General features: G+C 39.9%; 2 protein-coding genes across 3 annotated transcripts; one reads left to right on the top strand and one right to left on the bottom strand.

The window, feature by feature from the left end:
- The first annotated feature begins 4,926 nt into the window (after positions 1-4,926).
- Positions 4,927-13,061, top strand: LOC124196271 (scavenger receptor class B member 1-like). 2 transcript variants are annotated; one of them, XM_046591204.1, is made up of 10 exons: positions 4,927-5,752; positions 5,908-6,110; positions 9,092-9,183; positions 9,791-9,948; positions 10,449-10,590; positions 10,732-10,938; positions 11,041-11,305; positions 11,403-11,665; positions 11,725-11,850; positions 11,918-13,061. In XM_046591204.1, exons 2-10 carry the CDS (start codon positions 5,942-5,944, stop codon positions 12,197-12,199), a joined length of 1,704 nt encoding a protein of 567 aa, XP_046447160.1. In that variant the 5' UTR covers positions 4,927-5,752; positions 5,908-5,941; the 3' UTR covers positions 12,200-13,061. The 2 variants fall into 2 exon arrangements, with proteins under 2 accessions (XP_046447160.1, XP_046447161.1); XM_046591205.1 differs by lacking the exons at positions 4,927-5,752; positions 5,908-6,110 and adding an exon at positions 8,545-8,838.
- A 1,257-nt stretch (positions 13,062-14,318) lies between these two features.
- Positions 14,319-16,326, bottom strand: LOC124196275 (GILT-like protein 1). Its single transcript, XM_046591214.1, has 7 exons — positions 16,150-16,326; positions 15,266-15,415; positions 15,143-15,194; positions 15,011-15,072; positions 14,896-14,946; positions 14,661-14,807; positions 14,319-14,584 (listed from the first exon to the last, which is right to left on the bottom strand). Exons 1-7 carry the CDS (start codon positions 16,207-16,209, stop codon positions 14,489-14,491), a joined length of 618 nt encoding a protein of 205 aa, XP_046447170.1. The 5' UTR covers positions 16,210-16,326; the 3' UTR covers positions 14,319-14,488.
- Positions 16,327-16,818: the final 492 nt, after the last annotated feature.

The raw sequence follows: 16,818 nt of genomic DNA on the forward strand, positions 1-16,818 counted from the left end.
AGAGAATTGAGTGTTCCTGAAAGAATGTTTAAGAATAACATTTTGTTTAAGCCTTTGGTCGAAAGATCTTGATATAGTTGATATTGCAACTAACAGATACTTATTTCGTCTAAATATTTTACTCTATTTTACTTGTAGCTGTAGCCTATAAAGTGAACTTTAAATAGGCTCCAGGGGCCCCATACATATCCACTCTCGTTTCTGAGGCTGAATGCAGTCGTTCAAGTGACATTATGTATCCTTTTATGATGCAATACATCATCGGATGGAACTGCATAATCCACTGTTGCCGCTTTGGAGAGTTGTAATACAAGTGCGTGAAAACCCGTGACATAAGTGAAAGTTATAGGTATAATAACGTAACATTAATGGGTTTTTTTTCCGCTTTTATCTGGAATGCTTCCAGGTAGTGTAGGGAAACATCGGGTCCCTATCCGCTAGTGAACATAAAAACGATTGAAATGTTTGCAAATTCCGGCGCTGCTCACAGCCATCACCGAATATGGCCATCGTGCGGTCGCCAAATATTTCGATTACGCCATGAATATCAATTTTCTCGCGTACATAATTTACGAATTCAATAAAGGTATTGCATAAACAGACTTAAGGTTACGCCGATAATAATGTTATGCAATCATACTTTTATGTGGTCATATTGCAATTGACTTAAATAATGTCCCCTCTAGCATGAAAATTTCCCTTCAGGAAATGCTTTCGTTCAACATTTTCTAAAACAGAATTGAGAATTGCCTAAAACTGAATATGTAATTATGTATCATTCTTTCAATCAAAATTGAAAATAAGAGTTCTGATATTTGATAAATCAAAAAACATCAAAATATTTGGTAAAGCTAAAAAAATTGATGAGTGAAAGTTTAAAAAGACGAGTTATCCTTGAAAAAACAGCATTTTTTATCAAAAGAATTTTTCCGATCTTGAGCAATAAGAAAAAGTAACTATTGTTTTTTCCTGCAAAAAAGTATAAATGTGATTCAGCACTATATAGACTTAATTTTTGGCTCTCTTCAAACGACAAAATGCAAAAGAAGCGACCTACAGAAAAAAAAACCCAGACGCTTTTATGTATGTTTGTTTGGGTATTAGGCTACGTTCCCATACGCATCGGCCGTACAACGCACAAGTGTTGGCGTATATACCGGAACTTTCGTAAGGACGAAAAGGACAATTGTCCTTCTTTTATAGAATGAAGGTCACGAAGCAACAAATTCTTAGCATGACGCGCAACAACATCTTTTAGTACTCTTGCACTCAACAGTTGAAAGGGGGAGCAAAGCCGGGCGGACGGGCCGTCTATGACACCATCAGCAAGGCTGATATCGCTCATCCTGGGTCCGGCAGACAAAAGTGTCTGTAAGTAAAAAAAATAAAGTTTCCCATGTTTCTTTACGATCTAATGGGCCACTATTATTTATTTATTTCACTCCAAATTAAATCGAAAACTGTGCAAAATTTCCTAGCGATGGATCTTTCGACGGGTTCGCAATCATCATTCCAAGAAAGAAATCTGCGAAACGAGAAAAGCGAATTGCCCCTTTAGCCAAAAGCGACCTTCGCACTAATCGCGGTTAAAAATGCGTTACCTTCAGCCCCTCAGGTACGCCGTACACCTGAAAATTGAAATGTTTTAATTCAGAAAAAAAAAATTGGCATTCTCAAAGATATTCAATTAGTTAAGAACTTTGAAAAATAATTTAGAAATAAAGGAATTTCTTGGAGAAGAGGGAAACCAATGATAGATGTTGGCCAAATCCTGTCAAATTCCCCTGCTGCTGATTGTCGGCTTCTTGTGTCACATTTATTCGACTTTCTGTCAAATAAAATAACGAGTTCTTTCCAACTGTCGCAGTTGGGCGTCATTTGCGTAAATAATGCATAATAAGGGGGCTTATGTAACAACTAGTTTTGCGAGCAATAAATTACCTGGGGAGTGGACACCGTCAAGGTGCTCTTGAAACTCTTCTCCTCTCTGTAAATATGTCGATTGTAAAGGCAATAAAGTCAATGACTGTTTCAACTCTGAATATAGGAGTCAACTACTCGAAATGGCTATATACTCCGAGAAGAGTAAGAGTAAGACATGCCATAAAAATAGGGGACTCTATACAGTGCCCATAGCCATTGGCGTGATATTCACTTTGGGCGGACAGCAACATAAAGGCTCGAGGTCAACAATTTAAGAAATGCTGCGAAATCTTTAAGACACAATTGCCGTCTGGTGGTTTCCACTTGAAATATTATTCAAACGTTGTTGACTTGTTGTCTATGTTACATTGTCCAGAATCGGAGTACTAATTTTTCCTTATTGCTATGGGCATCACGAAATCGTAAATTCAAATTCAAGTGAGTTACAGTTACCTATTACTTATACCTTAGGGGAAATCACATATTCATGTATTACTATTCAGCAGCCAAGGCAGTATTGCTTCTGGACTTGTGGTCAAGTAAAATCGAGTAAAATCGCAATAAGATTGCTTATATTCCACCAGCCGCGAAATCTGAAGGAAAAAAAACACGCAACAAAAATAAAAAATTGTGCGAATCATCGGGACATAAAAAAGTGACATTACAACACTTATTCATCCGTACGTAGCTACGTTGTATAAGAAAAAATCGTGCGGTGCGTGCTGTGAGAGAAAGATTAAATCCTAAAGCAGATCTGTGCACGTAACATCAATTATATCAAGGCAACCTCCAACGTGAAAGAGGTGGAGATTGATCACGCTGCCGTCTACCGTTTTTTTATAGGAATAATAGTCCTGTAGGGCTCAAAACGGACGAAGGCCACAGCGTACTCACCTCTGGCGGGCAAAGTTCTCCCCTCAAATGTTATATACCTGTCAATTGGCATTGAGATAAATCAGGAAATGGAGGAGGCCGTTAGCACCAGACACAAATAGATGCAAATTTTCAAATATTTTGCAAGTCGATGATGGTGCACGATACTACTAACGAGTGTCGTTCAGAACCTCAACAACAAGAACGAAGAGAACGAGTAACAACCTCAACAACGAGTTGGCGACAGATACCATTTTTCTTTAAATCAGCATAAATCTAAGTATGGTGGTGTGCATCGAATAGTACAGCATGTAGCAATTAATTATTCGATTAAGGAAATCGAGAAACAAAATGGTTTTTTTTTTTTTAATTCTTTTTAACTTTTCTTTCTTTTTTGTTTTCTTTTGGGTTTAAAAATCTTGTTTCATTTATACAATTTTCACAATTACTGAAACATTGACCATTTACAAATGGTATACAGACATTGATGTGCTGGAGCCATCACTCACGACTTTCTGATTCCATGAGATACGAAAGAAGTCAAAGAATTGTACAATTGTGTGTGCTTGTCTTTCCCCTGGCATACGACGAGAAAATGTGTCGATTTCTTGTTTTTCCCGTTGGTTACTTCCATGAATGGTAGGGGTACCCAGCCGGTTTCAAAGGAATGAGGAGGTCCATTAAATTAATGCTCATTTGCTACTAATGCAAGGCTATCGAGTCCATTTTTTTCGAATCAGAATTTCGGTAATATACATTTTGAATCCACATTCTACAACATCCGAAATTGAAATTCTAGAGTGGAAGCGTGATGGCTGAGGGCAATCGGCAATTCATTACGTGTTTCCAAGGAATGCCAGAGGACAAGCCTTTGATGGAATCGACGTTCTATAGGCTACTTTTATTTGTATCGTTGGTTTCTAGGCGTTCTTATGTAACATTACACAATGAAGTGCCCTGCGTATTGCAAACCTATTCCATAAGATATACAGTATATAACCAGTTGGGGTCGTAATAAATGTTGATTTTATTTAACCTTCATCAGCACTTCTCATCGTTGTCCTTTTATCTTTTTAGAAAACTCTGAGACGATGGTAATAAAACGTATTTTTTCTCTCTCTGTCTATGTCTATCTTGCTGATAATATGTGACGAGACAAGCGGTTTATACTCCCAGCTGCTCTTATTAGGATGCATCTGTAGAGAGCCAACAACTTGCCAAACAACTCAGATCATATTTCCAACAGTATAAACGCCAGCACAATCTCTCGACATGAGAGGCGATGCAATATCGATTGCCCTCATTTTAAATGTTGGAATTACTGTAGGATTCGCGGGTTTTAATAATGCTGCCAACATTCTCACAATATCAATAATTCAAGTAAAATATTAGATTTGAGATCTCCTTATGAAGCGTGCGTGCTTGTCTTTTATTTCGATTTCGATTGAATTGGTCGTGGAAAACCCGATTCCTTTTCAATTCGGTAATATAATTTGGCGTTTCAGTCGGATTCAGTCCAAGTTGAATATTTTTACGACCATTCCTGTCCGTCGTCGAAGTGAACGTGAAATCGAAGACTTTTATCTTAGCAAAACATCGTCACAAAACAACATAGCAGCCTAGATTGAAAAACAAAACAAAATTCCAAATGAAATATATATCCATTCATCAATCTCTGCTGTGGATCCTAAGAAAAAAGTCAAACTTCTGGATTGTCGAGCTTATATAACTTCAAGGCCATCATCAGCAGGCGAGCTATAAGAAATGGTATATACAGTAATACAGTATTCAATTTCATTCGAGCCGGATTCCAGTTGATGGAAATTCATACATCCTGATTATACGCTCAGTCATCCGATCCTGATGGACAAAAGCGAAATCATCCGGCGCTCCCAATGAGGATGGGCCACCTTGCAGCAGCATCCAAAAAAGCACGTTTCACGAAATAAAAAAAATCTAAATCTTTTTATCGTGAGTCACGTGTCCTCAAACACCTCCCCCTCCCCGTTTGACTTTAGTGTGTGTGTATACATGTTTAGGCGTTTGTTGTACCCCTTTTCTCATGGCCATAGCCTTAAGCGTGATGTAACAAGTTTGGGTTATCAGCTCAAATAAGAGAAACGCTAGTCCACCTAAAAATATCTAAACGTCTACGAATCAAAAAAGCCAGTTTTTCAATTCACTCTTCATTTGCACGCGCTTCACGCCAGACGGGAGTCTATAGCACTCCATCTCGTATATCCGGTGTAACGAGAACAGAAAATTTCAATTTTCGGGTTAATACAAAAGTGAGACCGCCGCCGAAAGTTCAATGTGTAACAGATCGCACGCACGTGATGACGTTTGTCGGTGAAAACGCCCGAGAGAACGAAACGGTTGACCGAAGGATAACAAAAAAAAAATAATATCTCAACAGATATCTGCTGCACTGCGAGAGAGGGCGATAGATAGAGTATATACTATAGTGTTGGCCGCTAGTATAAGAGTGCAACCGCTGCTCATGCGAGAACTTCATTCCACAAACGTTCACTGCACCAGTTGCAGGTCCCCAGTTCACTGCTGACGGTGGACCGGTCTTTTGGCTCTGCAGCAGATTCATCCGGGGCTTCATCAAGATTATCTGCTGGCGTTTCATTTAAAACAGCGCAACAAGTGCGTCATTCGTCGTCGCTGTGAACAAGTGAGTGGTGGAACCAAACCAGCAGCAGCTAAGAATCGATGCAAAGTTCTTCCAAGTCACCAGTCAACGCTCGAACGTCAAGCCACAGAGACGTTGAAATATTTCAACGAGACTTGCTGATCGTTGGCTCGAAAAGCGAGTTTATCCCGCGCGTTCACTCTGAAAGTTGCACTGAAAATTTTCGTTTCATAACCTTCAAACTTGTGTGTTTGTGTAATATAGAAAAAAAAAGTCGGACAACTTTCGAAAAACACTCGGGCAAGCTAGCTTTCCAATGTAAGTAGACAATGTCTAGAGGATCTATTTTTAGCTTTCATAAAGTTCCCCGTGTACTATACAGAAATTACATAACAGTTTCGCAATGACAAAAGGTGTGCAGTGCATTTTCGTACCCAAACCATTTTCCTATCCGTTTATTATTGTCATTGCAGAGAAAAACGGCAGAAAAGAAAGAGCGCGAAAGAAATGAAGACTGAAGCCGACTGGAAGTACTCGCCCGTTCTATTATGTCGGCCGGATATCCATCCGTACGATTTACCCAGGATGAGACCGAGTTTCCCAAGGGCGGAAGGACGACAGGAGCAGGAGGAGGAATACCGGATCCGTACCTCGACGCTACGCTATTGGCTCATCGGTAAGGATAAAAACAAACAACAATTACTATGAAATATTTTGAACTTTTTCATTCCTGGAAATCCAATTGACAACCTTGCGACAATCAGAGCTACGGCGTCAAATCTTTTGAGTCCTATCCAGTATATGTCTCGGTATATCTCATACTCAAATGGAAAATCAGCGCTAAAATTTCGGACTGCTCAAGGTTGCCCGTGTTTATTATCTTTCCATCACTCTCTGACCATATATAAAAGCTTGACGTTATTTTACATCGGTGAATTGAGTCCGTTTCTCGCTAGATAACCCACCACCGAGATTGTTACAGTAAATGTTGACTGTGTTTTTCTGATTGGAGTAGGCTATTAGGTTCGTTAATTTTGAAGACGTCAATCGTCTGTTGTTTGACGTGTTTTCTATTCAGTGACGGAATCAAAGAGTTCGACTCGGTACGTTCCCCATCACAGATAGCATTGTTGATTAATAAAGATTATCAAGGGAACCATTTAACTAACGATGAAGCAATAGTGATTTCAAGATTATTCAAATCGTAGCTGGGAAATTCCGTAGACCAGCGACCAGGTTAGTACAAGACAACTCTGGATCTTTAAATCTAGCATAGCACAGATTTGTCTGATTATGAAATTCCTGACATTAAAATTGTTGAGATTTTTGCTGTTATTTTTTGGCACAGGACCAAGATTCACTGCCGCCATAAACAAGTTTAATATAATTAAACCGAGTTATATTTATAATTGGATGAATGAAAAGGAAAGAAAGAAATTCTTGCTTAATTGTGATCTACCTTGCCTTTGGAATGAAAATATTTGCGCGATTCGATTCACGCAAACCCAACAGTTAGTAAACCATTCGACCGCTAGATGGCGTGGTGTTATCGCATTCACGCACTTGCAACAGGTAGGATCAAATTTTCTACTCGGCGGTTTTAGAAAGCTCGCGTACTATGCCCAGTTATGCTACTTTGTTGTCAAGGGATATGATCAAGGGATTCCCGCTGGTTGTTCATCATATCAGGCTTTATTTTGAGATCTCATTTTTCGGACATACTCCTGTCGCTGTTTAAAAAAAGAAAGAAAAATGAACGGGACATGAAACAATTTCTATCGCTAAAAATATCCTTTCCATTACCAAGAAACCAGACGCTACAAACTAGTTTTAATTGGATATGAATTACAAAACAATTATTGAATTACAAAATAGGATCGCACTATAACTCGAATCAAGTCTTTTGTTTTGTTATTTAAAAATGAAAAAAAAAACGATCTCGATTAAAACACCAAACAAGAAATTCATGGTCAGTCATTCAACTGTTTAGAGTTAAACTTCCAGTTTCTCTCGACTACTTTGGTTTTGTTTTATACTTATCTTGCTTTATTTATCTTGCTGACTTGGCAAACTCGGAACCCGCCGAAATAGTCAGAGCCAAAAACCAAGAAATGTCCAGAGTTGTTATCTTTTAGCTATAATAATATTTTCTTTCCTAATCTTTAACGGATATATGCAGCGAGGTGAAAGTGAACTTCTTCTTTAAAAGAGGGGGGACGAGAAAAAGATGCTAAGGGTTCACTCTTCCATAGGTATGGGGGAGTTGTAGGGCCGGCCGTGTATGTTGGGTCCGTTTCCTTTTTACTTCTCAGATTTTTTTCCCGGGCAATGAGCAGCGCACAGGTGAGCGCGCCAGACCCCCACCACTAACTATTTCGTCTTTGGCCTCGGGGTGTCTTTTGCGGCTCAGGTGAGTTCAAGGTTTTTCTGGAAAACCGTTTGGTTTTTCTTTTTTTTTTCGAAAAAAAAAGGGAAAATGTCTGACGAGAAGACGACGTAAACTATTGGCCGCGCCTTTATTCTTGCATCTCTTATTAACCAAGAAAACCGATTTCCCAATCTTTCGGTTAACCTCTCCAGACATTGCCCAACATTTTGTAATTAAACCGGGGAAGGAAAAAAGAACTTTTTTTTTCTCTCTTTAATTTGTTTTAAAATATCTAAATAAAAAAAAGGGAAAACCCAAGGTAAAATACAATGTAACGTGGTGGGTCACCAGCACCGAAAGTTGACGCCTGGTGGTCACACCGCTTATTAGACACCAACCACCAGCAACTTCCTCCGAACCGTGAACAACTTTCTTCAACGTCAAAGCGTCTCAGATGGAAATCTTTTTTTGTGTCCATTATGTCACGTCTGGGACTATTATTCAAAGGAGGCCAACATATTAATGCTGGCCTGTGTGTAACCTTGACAAGAGCCTTGCTCGGCCAACGGTTATTTTCTTTTTTAACATGAAAAACTGACCAAAAAACATGAGGCTTAACTTTGGTTGGTTGGGGGGGAAAAGAAAAAGCCCCCCGCTCCCCCAACACCCCCTGAATTTCTGGTCGAGCGGTGGCGCTGGTAGTCGTCCACGGACTCTGAGCTGAGCCGAGGGAGAGAGTATTGGGACGGGGGGCATTCAAACCTACCGGCAGTCGGTAGCTGAGGGTTCCAACGGTCGGTCGCTCGCTCTTCTAACGTTGGCCAGTTGTCAAAATCAACTTGCCTCTCTCTCTCACTCGTCGTATTCTTTTATCTATTTCTGTTTGTGTCCCGAGTGTGTTGTGTGTGTGTGTGTGTGGCTGTGAACTTTGTGTGAGTGTCTCGATTTCGGATGCTACAGACGCGTCTCGTCGAATACAAATTTAAAAAAAGATAAAAATCCTACGTCTACGAAATGCGTCGAGCCATCTGCAGTGGTGAGTAACTTTGTAGAGCGCGATAGTCTTTTCAAAAGATGCCCAGAGTGTATCGCAAATTGACACAAGGAGACATCAGATCATACCGAATGTTGATTCTCAAATTCCTTCTGCTGCGTCTGCTGCTAATATAAAAATATGACATGATGGCGGCGAATTTTTGTTTTCGAAAAACAAATTCTCCGATTACCGCGATTCGAAAAAAAATAGTCTTGGTAATCTAACGTATTTTCTCGTTATTTTCCGTTTCCAGGAATCCTGGCCGTCAGCGCCATCCTGTTTATCGTGATGGGAATTCTGGTGACGATGTTCTTTTCCCAAATCATCGACAACTTTATTTACAAGGTAAACTTTTAACCCCATTTTAATCAGCTGTTTAATAGTTGGTCGTCTGCTCGTCTCGGCTCATCTCGCCCACAATGCAAATCAAAACAGGCCACCGACCATTTTTGTTTGCGCAGTGACGTCAGATTCCTTTCGTTTTTTTTGTGTTGCATATATTTAATAACAAAAGAGCATTTCGGGTGAGGCAATGGGCCAGCAGCAGAGTGGAGATGCCAAAGAGAAAATAGGTCAACCCAATGTGTGTGTCTGAGCACCTACTTTCACTCTCCGTATAGAAACGGAGAAGCTGGGGGAAAGACTTTCTCTGTTTTGGCTTTGGGTGCGACCTTATCAAGTTTTATCGGCCACCAGATTCGTTGTTTCGACGAGTTTTCTTTTCTTTTTTAAAACAAGAAAAACCTTTTGGAAATTTTCATCCAGACACGACTTAATGTAAATCACCATGTGGAATTTCCTGTTGGGATGTCTCGGTTAATATATAAACGTGAGATCAATAATTCAAAGTAATGACAAATATTTGACCTCGTCGGACTTTCCCTTTTTTACTTGCCATGCAAAAATGAAATGTCATCGTCATGATTTGGTGCTTTTTCTCGTTTAATAACAGGAGCTAGTCTTGAAAGTTGGAGGCGAAACGTACGAAATGTGGCGCAAGCCGCCCGTCGAGCCCCAGTTGAAAGTTTATTTCTTCAACGTCACCAATCCGAGGGATTTCCTTCAAGGCGAGAAACCCATTTTTCGCGAAATTGGGCCTTACGTTTACAAGTAAGTATATTAACCTTTCCTTTTTATTACAATTACAATTATTATTAATTCCCATGGTCCCTGCCTAACCGAACCAAACAGCTGTTGTTGTTGTTGTGGATGGCAGGACATTGGGAGTTGCACATCACCTTGTAACACACTACAACTATTCCAAGGTCTTATGACTTCTCCCCGGTGGTTTTTTCGTAATTTGATCCGACTAAATTCACGAGGAAACTAAGCATATAGCTTGAACGTATCTATCCCGGATTTTCTCTATGCATTTCCACTAAGCGAATCTGAAAAATCCAGACATTGAAATTTTCTTGGAAATTGCGCAAATGTGATGACGAACCGTCCAGGTGGACGGGAAATCTTATTAACAAAACTTTTCATTTCTTTTTGGTTTTTTTTTTTTTTAATGGCGTTTCGGTCCATTCCCCACGACATATGGTTGTTGTTGTTAAACACTAGAACCAGAATTGACGGGTTTTCTCTTTTTTATTTTATTTTTTTGACAGCGAACGATGGGAGAAGGTTAATTTCACCTGGCATCCAAATGGAACCGTCTCCTATCAGCCGACCAGAACCTTCTTTTTCAACCGGGAAATGTCCTATGGTGATGAGTCTGATTTGGTGCAGACACTCAACATTCCACTCGTCGTAAGTTGTTTTTCTTTTTTACCTTCATTATCAACTTGAATAAAGAAGAAAAAAAAAGAACCTGTCTTGTAATCACATTCTTGTTTTGTTGTACTTTCCATATTATATTTTCTCTTTACGTCTTGATTCTGGTCATACCAGTCTGCAGCGGATCAAATGAAATACGCCGTCAAGTTGACTCGCCTCGCTCTCGGCTCAATGTTGGGCGTCCTCAATCAAGAGACCTTCACCGTTCGCTCCGTCCGGGATCTCATGTGGGGCTACAACGACAGCCTCTTCAAGTTGGCCAAGGATGTGATGCCTCCAGAGAACGTCGTGCCCCACGATCTATTTGGCCTTTTTGTTGGCGTATGTTTCATTCTTTTCTTTTTATCACATTTGTCTTTTCTTTTTCTTTTTAAAAATTTTAACCAACAACGGTTGTTGACATTTTGGTTATTATTTTTACAGAAAAACGGGTCGGCCAGCGACGGAGTCTTCACTATTGCGACTGGCGCTAAATCAATGTCCAACTACGCCATCATTGATAATTGGAACGGAATGACCAAGTTGCCGTTTTGGCAATCCGACCAGTGTAACCGTATCATCGGCACAGACGGAACGGCTTTTCCACCGGAGCTGACGCCCAACACCACACTCCATATGTTCAATCCCGAACTGTGCCGGGCCATGCCGCTCGTCTACTACAAGGACGTCGTGCACAACGGAGTCGCTGGTGAGTTGTGGCTTGCAACCGCACATCATTAGAAAAGACAATTTTCTTGACTTCGCGGCTCCGTGCGTTTCTACATCTCATTTGTGTGTGTTCCAAGGTTACCGTTTCGGACCTCCGATCAACGCGTTCGACACGCCGGCCACAAATCCCGATAACGCTTGTTTCTGTCCTCCTGGCACGATGGAACGCGATGGCAATTGCGGCATCAAAGGCCTGTTCAACATCAGCTCCTGCAAATTCGGCGCCCCCATGGCCGTTTCCTGGCCTCATTTCCTTCACGGAGATCCGAAATTAGTCGAAGATGTTGTAGGATTGAATCCAGATATTAATCGCCACGGATTTTTCTTGGATTTCCAGCCCGTACGTCTATTAGGCACTTGAATTGGTTTAAATACTAATTTTCTTTAAATTTTGGATAGAAATTGACTATCGCCATGCACGCTACAGCTCGTATGCAGATTAATCTTATGCTGTCCAAGGTAGAAGATATCAAACAGGTGGTTGGACTTCGTGAAATGGCATTTCCGCTCTTCTGGTTTGAAGATGTAAGTTGTTTCATACATAAAAAAAGGGGAATTTCTACGATATTGATCAATGGCATTTGTTGTTTAGGGTATCGACAAACTGCCAGATGATGTGAGCCAAAAACTGAAAATGGTGGCCGAGATGCCCGAAGCAGCCCGAGCTGGAATCTCTTACTCTATGTTCGGTTTGGGTGGTATTCTGCTCTTTTGCGTGGCCCTGATGATCTGGAAGCGGATGAAGAGCAAGTCGTACGGTGCTGGGGGAGTCAACAACGCCGACGTCGAGTTCGAGAAACGGACCGACGCCGTCACCGTTCACAAGACCAACGGCAAAAGTCGGTCTGCAGAAGATTCTGATCTCCCCCGATAAGCTTTCTTCTCTTCTCCCGGTCAAATGTTTTGTATTTAAATTACTAGTTCTGTCTTCTTTCTTATCCCATCTTGCTCCAATTCAATTAATCGAGTTCAACAGTTCCGCTCAGATATAGACTCCTCCTTCTATTTCTCCACTTATTTGGCCATTGTGTAATGACGAGCGTGTGTGTGTAGTGCGTTTGCGTGTGTGCGATTGTGTGTCGATGGTTTGTACGTGGTGCCAAACGAGTGGTGTGGACTTGTTTTGTAGACGATTCCGATTGTGACATTGGCGATTTCTCTCTCATGACTCTTGCGGAATCTATTAATCACCCCATGTATATCATAAAACTATATAGAGAGAATGGAAATATCACACACTCATCGATTTTTGCTCCCTCCCTCCCTTCTTTGTTTGTTTCAGTGGTTTTACTACTCCCATGTCTATCTTGTAGAGATTATCGCGACTTGTATCTCCACGTGACAACATTCCTCGAATATTCTTTCCTTTGGGGAATAACAACAAAAGAGAAAAAGAAAAGAAAAAAAAAACAATCGAAAAATAGCATTCATTTTCACAGTGAAATAGTTTTTCGTTTCTTTTTTTCTAATTATTTTTTCTCCAAAAAGTAATGCGCTCAAATGTTTCGTGCCTTTCATTATTTTGCTGGTCCCGTGTTTTATATAGTAGTTATAATTTGTTTTTTTTTTCCTCTTTCTTTGATGTCGTGCTCTCTCTCTCACATATCTCGTAATTTTGTTACGGACGAACGAATGAAATGAAATTCCCAAGGACCCAAGACGATGACCGTGAATGAGCAAATGTTGATGAATGAACCAGCCGTTTCTTTTACGAAATAAATAAAAACTCAAAATAATTAAAATCTACTTATCAAAGGGGAAATTTTGGCGTTTCTTGCGTGCGTCAACGGACGTTTCGCTTTCACTTTTCATTCGGTTTCGCATCAGTCACGATTGTCGGTGTCACCTTGAGATCTCGTCGTCAGTGGGTCATCATCATCTCGGATTATATGATCTAGAGAAGAGGCCACACCCAGTGAATTTGCCGATCCATTCCAACAGTCACGACGAATCAACGGAATCATCACCGTATCATCTTATTGTTTGCTGTCGCCATTGTGAGTTTCCTCGGCCCTGAATACGACCTGAATTCAATTGTGCTCATTACAATAATATATTTTAAAAAAGATGATGGATAGAATGAAAATGTTGTAGAAAAGGGTATAAAGTATTAATCAGGTTTCCGTTTTCGCGGCTTCCACGAATCCCCCCCGCAAACCAGTGATCACCCAAGGAGAACGCGAGATATCAAATGACGTAATTGAACTTGTCGGCAGGATGTGTGGAGGACGCGCACGAGTCCTTATTTAGTTTTTTTAAATATTCGTTTTTTATCTCTTTCGTCCACACTCGAGTTATTATTTTTGCGCATACAACGAACTTGTGTACTAAAACAGTTCCGGTTGAACGAACAAACTCAACTCGTGAGTTTCCGGGCTATTTCGTCGCCAATGGGCGTTATTGCGTTTATATTTCGCTGCAAGCGTTCTGCCATATATTGTAATTCAATCGTAGCCCAGGGAAAGTGAAAATATGACTCAGTTTTTGTCAAAACAAAAATTCAAACAGCCGTCAGAAAAATTACGCAACTCAGTGAGGGGTGACGGCTGCGGTGCTGAGCTACTCAAAGTCCTTGAAAAATATAGCCACAAAATTACTAAGCGAAATACGTAGAAAGGCGATTACCCTTCAAAAAAACTAATATTATTTGACAAATTTTTTAAGCATGACCAAACATAAATTTGTATATTCAAAAATATGTTTTCGTTAATTTCAACTTTGGATCTTAAATTGTTATTGTAACCCGTGTAACGGATATCTTCCTGTCTTGCATAAATAGATGGACAAATCCGTTAATGCCAGCAGTGAACAGACGTCATCACTTTAACATTTGACCCGCTGAATAACGTTCTGCGTTCACATTTTCTCAAAACTATTCCACACATTGGTTGCGCGTGATAATCACGTGTCATGGTGAAGACACTCACGTACGCCATTCGAAGAAAAAAGGTCATCACTCTTTTTTGACTGATTAATGGATTGTTTACCACAGGTTTCTGTTTAGCTTAAATTTCTTTATTGACATAAGGGAAATGATTTCAACTGAATACAAATGAGCTGACATTTGGGCCACTCATATTTGAATTGAAATTGAAATTGGATTCCGTATTAGGTGACGAATTAAATGAAAAGATGTGTCAATTACGTAATCACATACGAGTGATTAAACCGAGCAGGCGGGGGTATTGGCCGGGGCGTTTTTGCAAGCGACGGCTGTCAGATTGGTCAGGCTATCAAATTGGTTGTTAAAGTCCCACACCTTTAATTGAAAGAATAATGAATTCATTTGATATCCAAATGAATTAAAAAGACAACAACTTTCTTTTCGTTATTACCTGGTTGTAAATTATCCAAGGAACAAAAAACAGAGTAGGTTCAAGGTTCAAAGTTTCCACTCCGTGATCGTGAACTAAATCCTGACCCTCGATGCTCATTTGGCAAGTATCAATAGGCGCGTAATCCAAGCCAGCCAATTCGGCGCACTATTCAACCAGACAATTTTCTAATTTTACCACACCCGTAAAAAAAACCACTGCGCATTTACGCGGCATCGTAAAATAACAAACGAACCAATTCTCCGTTCTTGGGTAGATCCATAAGGCAAGTCGTGAAATTTAAAGCCTGGCAAGATTTTAACTAAAATTAAGCAAATCTCTAAACGAAGTATTACATAAGTGAACGATACCTGAGTAATCGTTGGACTGTATTTGATGCCACAGGCATGGAGAATATTGCCAGTACACTCATCTTTCATAAGAAATGTTTGATGATAAAATTAATCCCAAAAGAACTTTGCAAATTGAAATAATAACTGTACCGGGTCCATGTTGACATTCGAAACTCCATCCGCCTTCCGCATTCGGTAGAAACTGCATGGAAAAATTTAAAATAACTTGGATAAGGATTAGGTGTGTGATTAAAAATAGAGCTCAAATTTTACCGTTGCTTTTCCGAATGGGATCAATCTTAAATCGGTAAAAGTGGAAAGCGTCGGCCAGTTGGGATTTAATTGATTCACGAGGAAATTGCGGCTGTCGGGACAAAGGGATTCGTAATAAACATCCAGGGTCATTCGTTCACCAGCTCTAGTCTTTTAATTTTAGAACAAATTAAAAATCATATAATAGATTACAAGTTGTTGCATAATAAACGATAATAAGTCTAGGATTAGATTAAGCACAAAGTATGACGATGCTATTTTATTTTATCAACAAGCGTGGCATGCTGCTGGTTTCATCAGGGATGGAAATGACTTAATCCAGCATGGATAAAGGCATGATAAAGCATGTCAAGGATAAAATAAAGAGCATAAAACAATCACGTGAAAGGTGCGTTGGCCAGAGTCGATTGTAAATGTAGGCTAACACACTATGCTGGTATCCCCCCCCCCCTGCTGAACATTTTTCTTTCGATATTGTCACACATCATCGCTGTTCAGAAATAATAGTATATACTATAATTCTGGCTTAACGCCATATAAGCTTCATCAAAAAACGTTCTCGCTTGCTTAACCACGTGTGGGTTATATAAGCGACGAAATAAAAAAAGTGACAGTATCATCAGAGCTATACGACGCCCCATTGTTGGAAAAAAATGAGTCACCTCCATCACTTTCCACATGGGAAAAGAAGTTGACAATTTGGGCACACATGTACATATAAGACCGCGTCTTTGATTAACTCTGTATTTATTCATAAACTCTATGACGCCAATAAAGACAGGTGAGAGCATATAAAGATTGACGCCTGCATTGCTGTATAAAGAGTGGACCACACACGGATAGTTTCTATTAAATAAAAAGAATTCTTTTTGTAATATTATTACCTGAGGGGCTCCACCAACCACGCAGATCAAGGCGAACCCACATAGAATAAGCGATCGCATTTTCGGTGTTAGTTTGATGTGAATTTTTCTTAAAGAATCAGGATCGAATCAAAGTAACTGTTTTTTCAGCTCACCCTGCAAGGATCTGTGTGTTTTTGTAGTGATGATTTACAGTCAGGATGTAACCTCTGTATGCCTATATATAACATTTGATAAGGTGGAATTATTTGCTATCGCGATAGAGCGAGATGTCGTGTGCTCCATTAGACCTGCCCATGAAGCATAATGATATCATAATTGATGCTGGTGAACTTTCGTCTAGGAGATAGAAATCGGACCATTCAACTTGTTACGTAATTCGAAAGAGAAAGGGAAGTCTATCGTGAACAATAACATTTTCCCCTTCGTTGAACCTGTTATAAGAGAAATTGGTTTAATTCCTACGAACTCACAAAAACTTGTTCACTTGCAAAATGTACACACAGTTTCATTAAATGTGTGTCATTTAAGTATAGTTGCAATTCGCATACTTGCATTCCTATAGCAACAAAATATTAGCCAATAACGTAAAATTATATAACAATCAAATGTTTGCGGTAGAAAGCGTTATCACGTAGTTAGTAACAAAACCAGTCAGACAGTCTCAATTAAAACAGAGGAGAGAATTCC

The sequence above is a fragment of the Daphnia pulex genome, chromosome 6 (genome assembly GCF_021134715.1).
Source record: "Daphnia pulex isolate KAP4 chromosome 6, ASM2113471v1".
Taxonomy (NCBI): Eukaryota; Metazoa; Arthropoda; class Branchiopoda; order Diplostraca; family Daphniidae; genus Daphnia; species Daphnia pulex.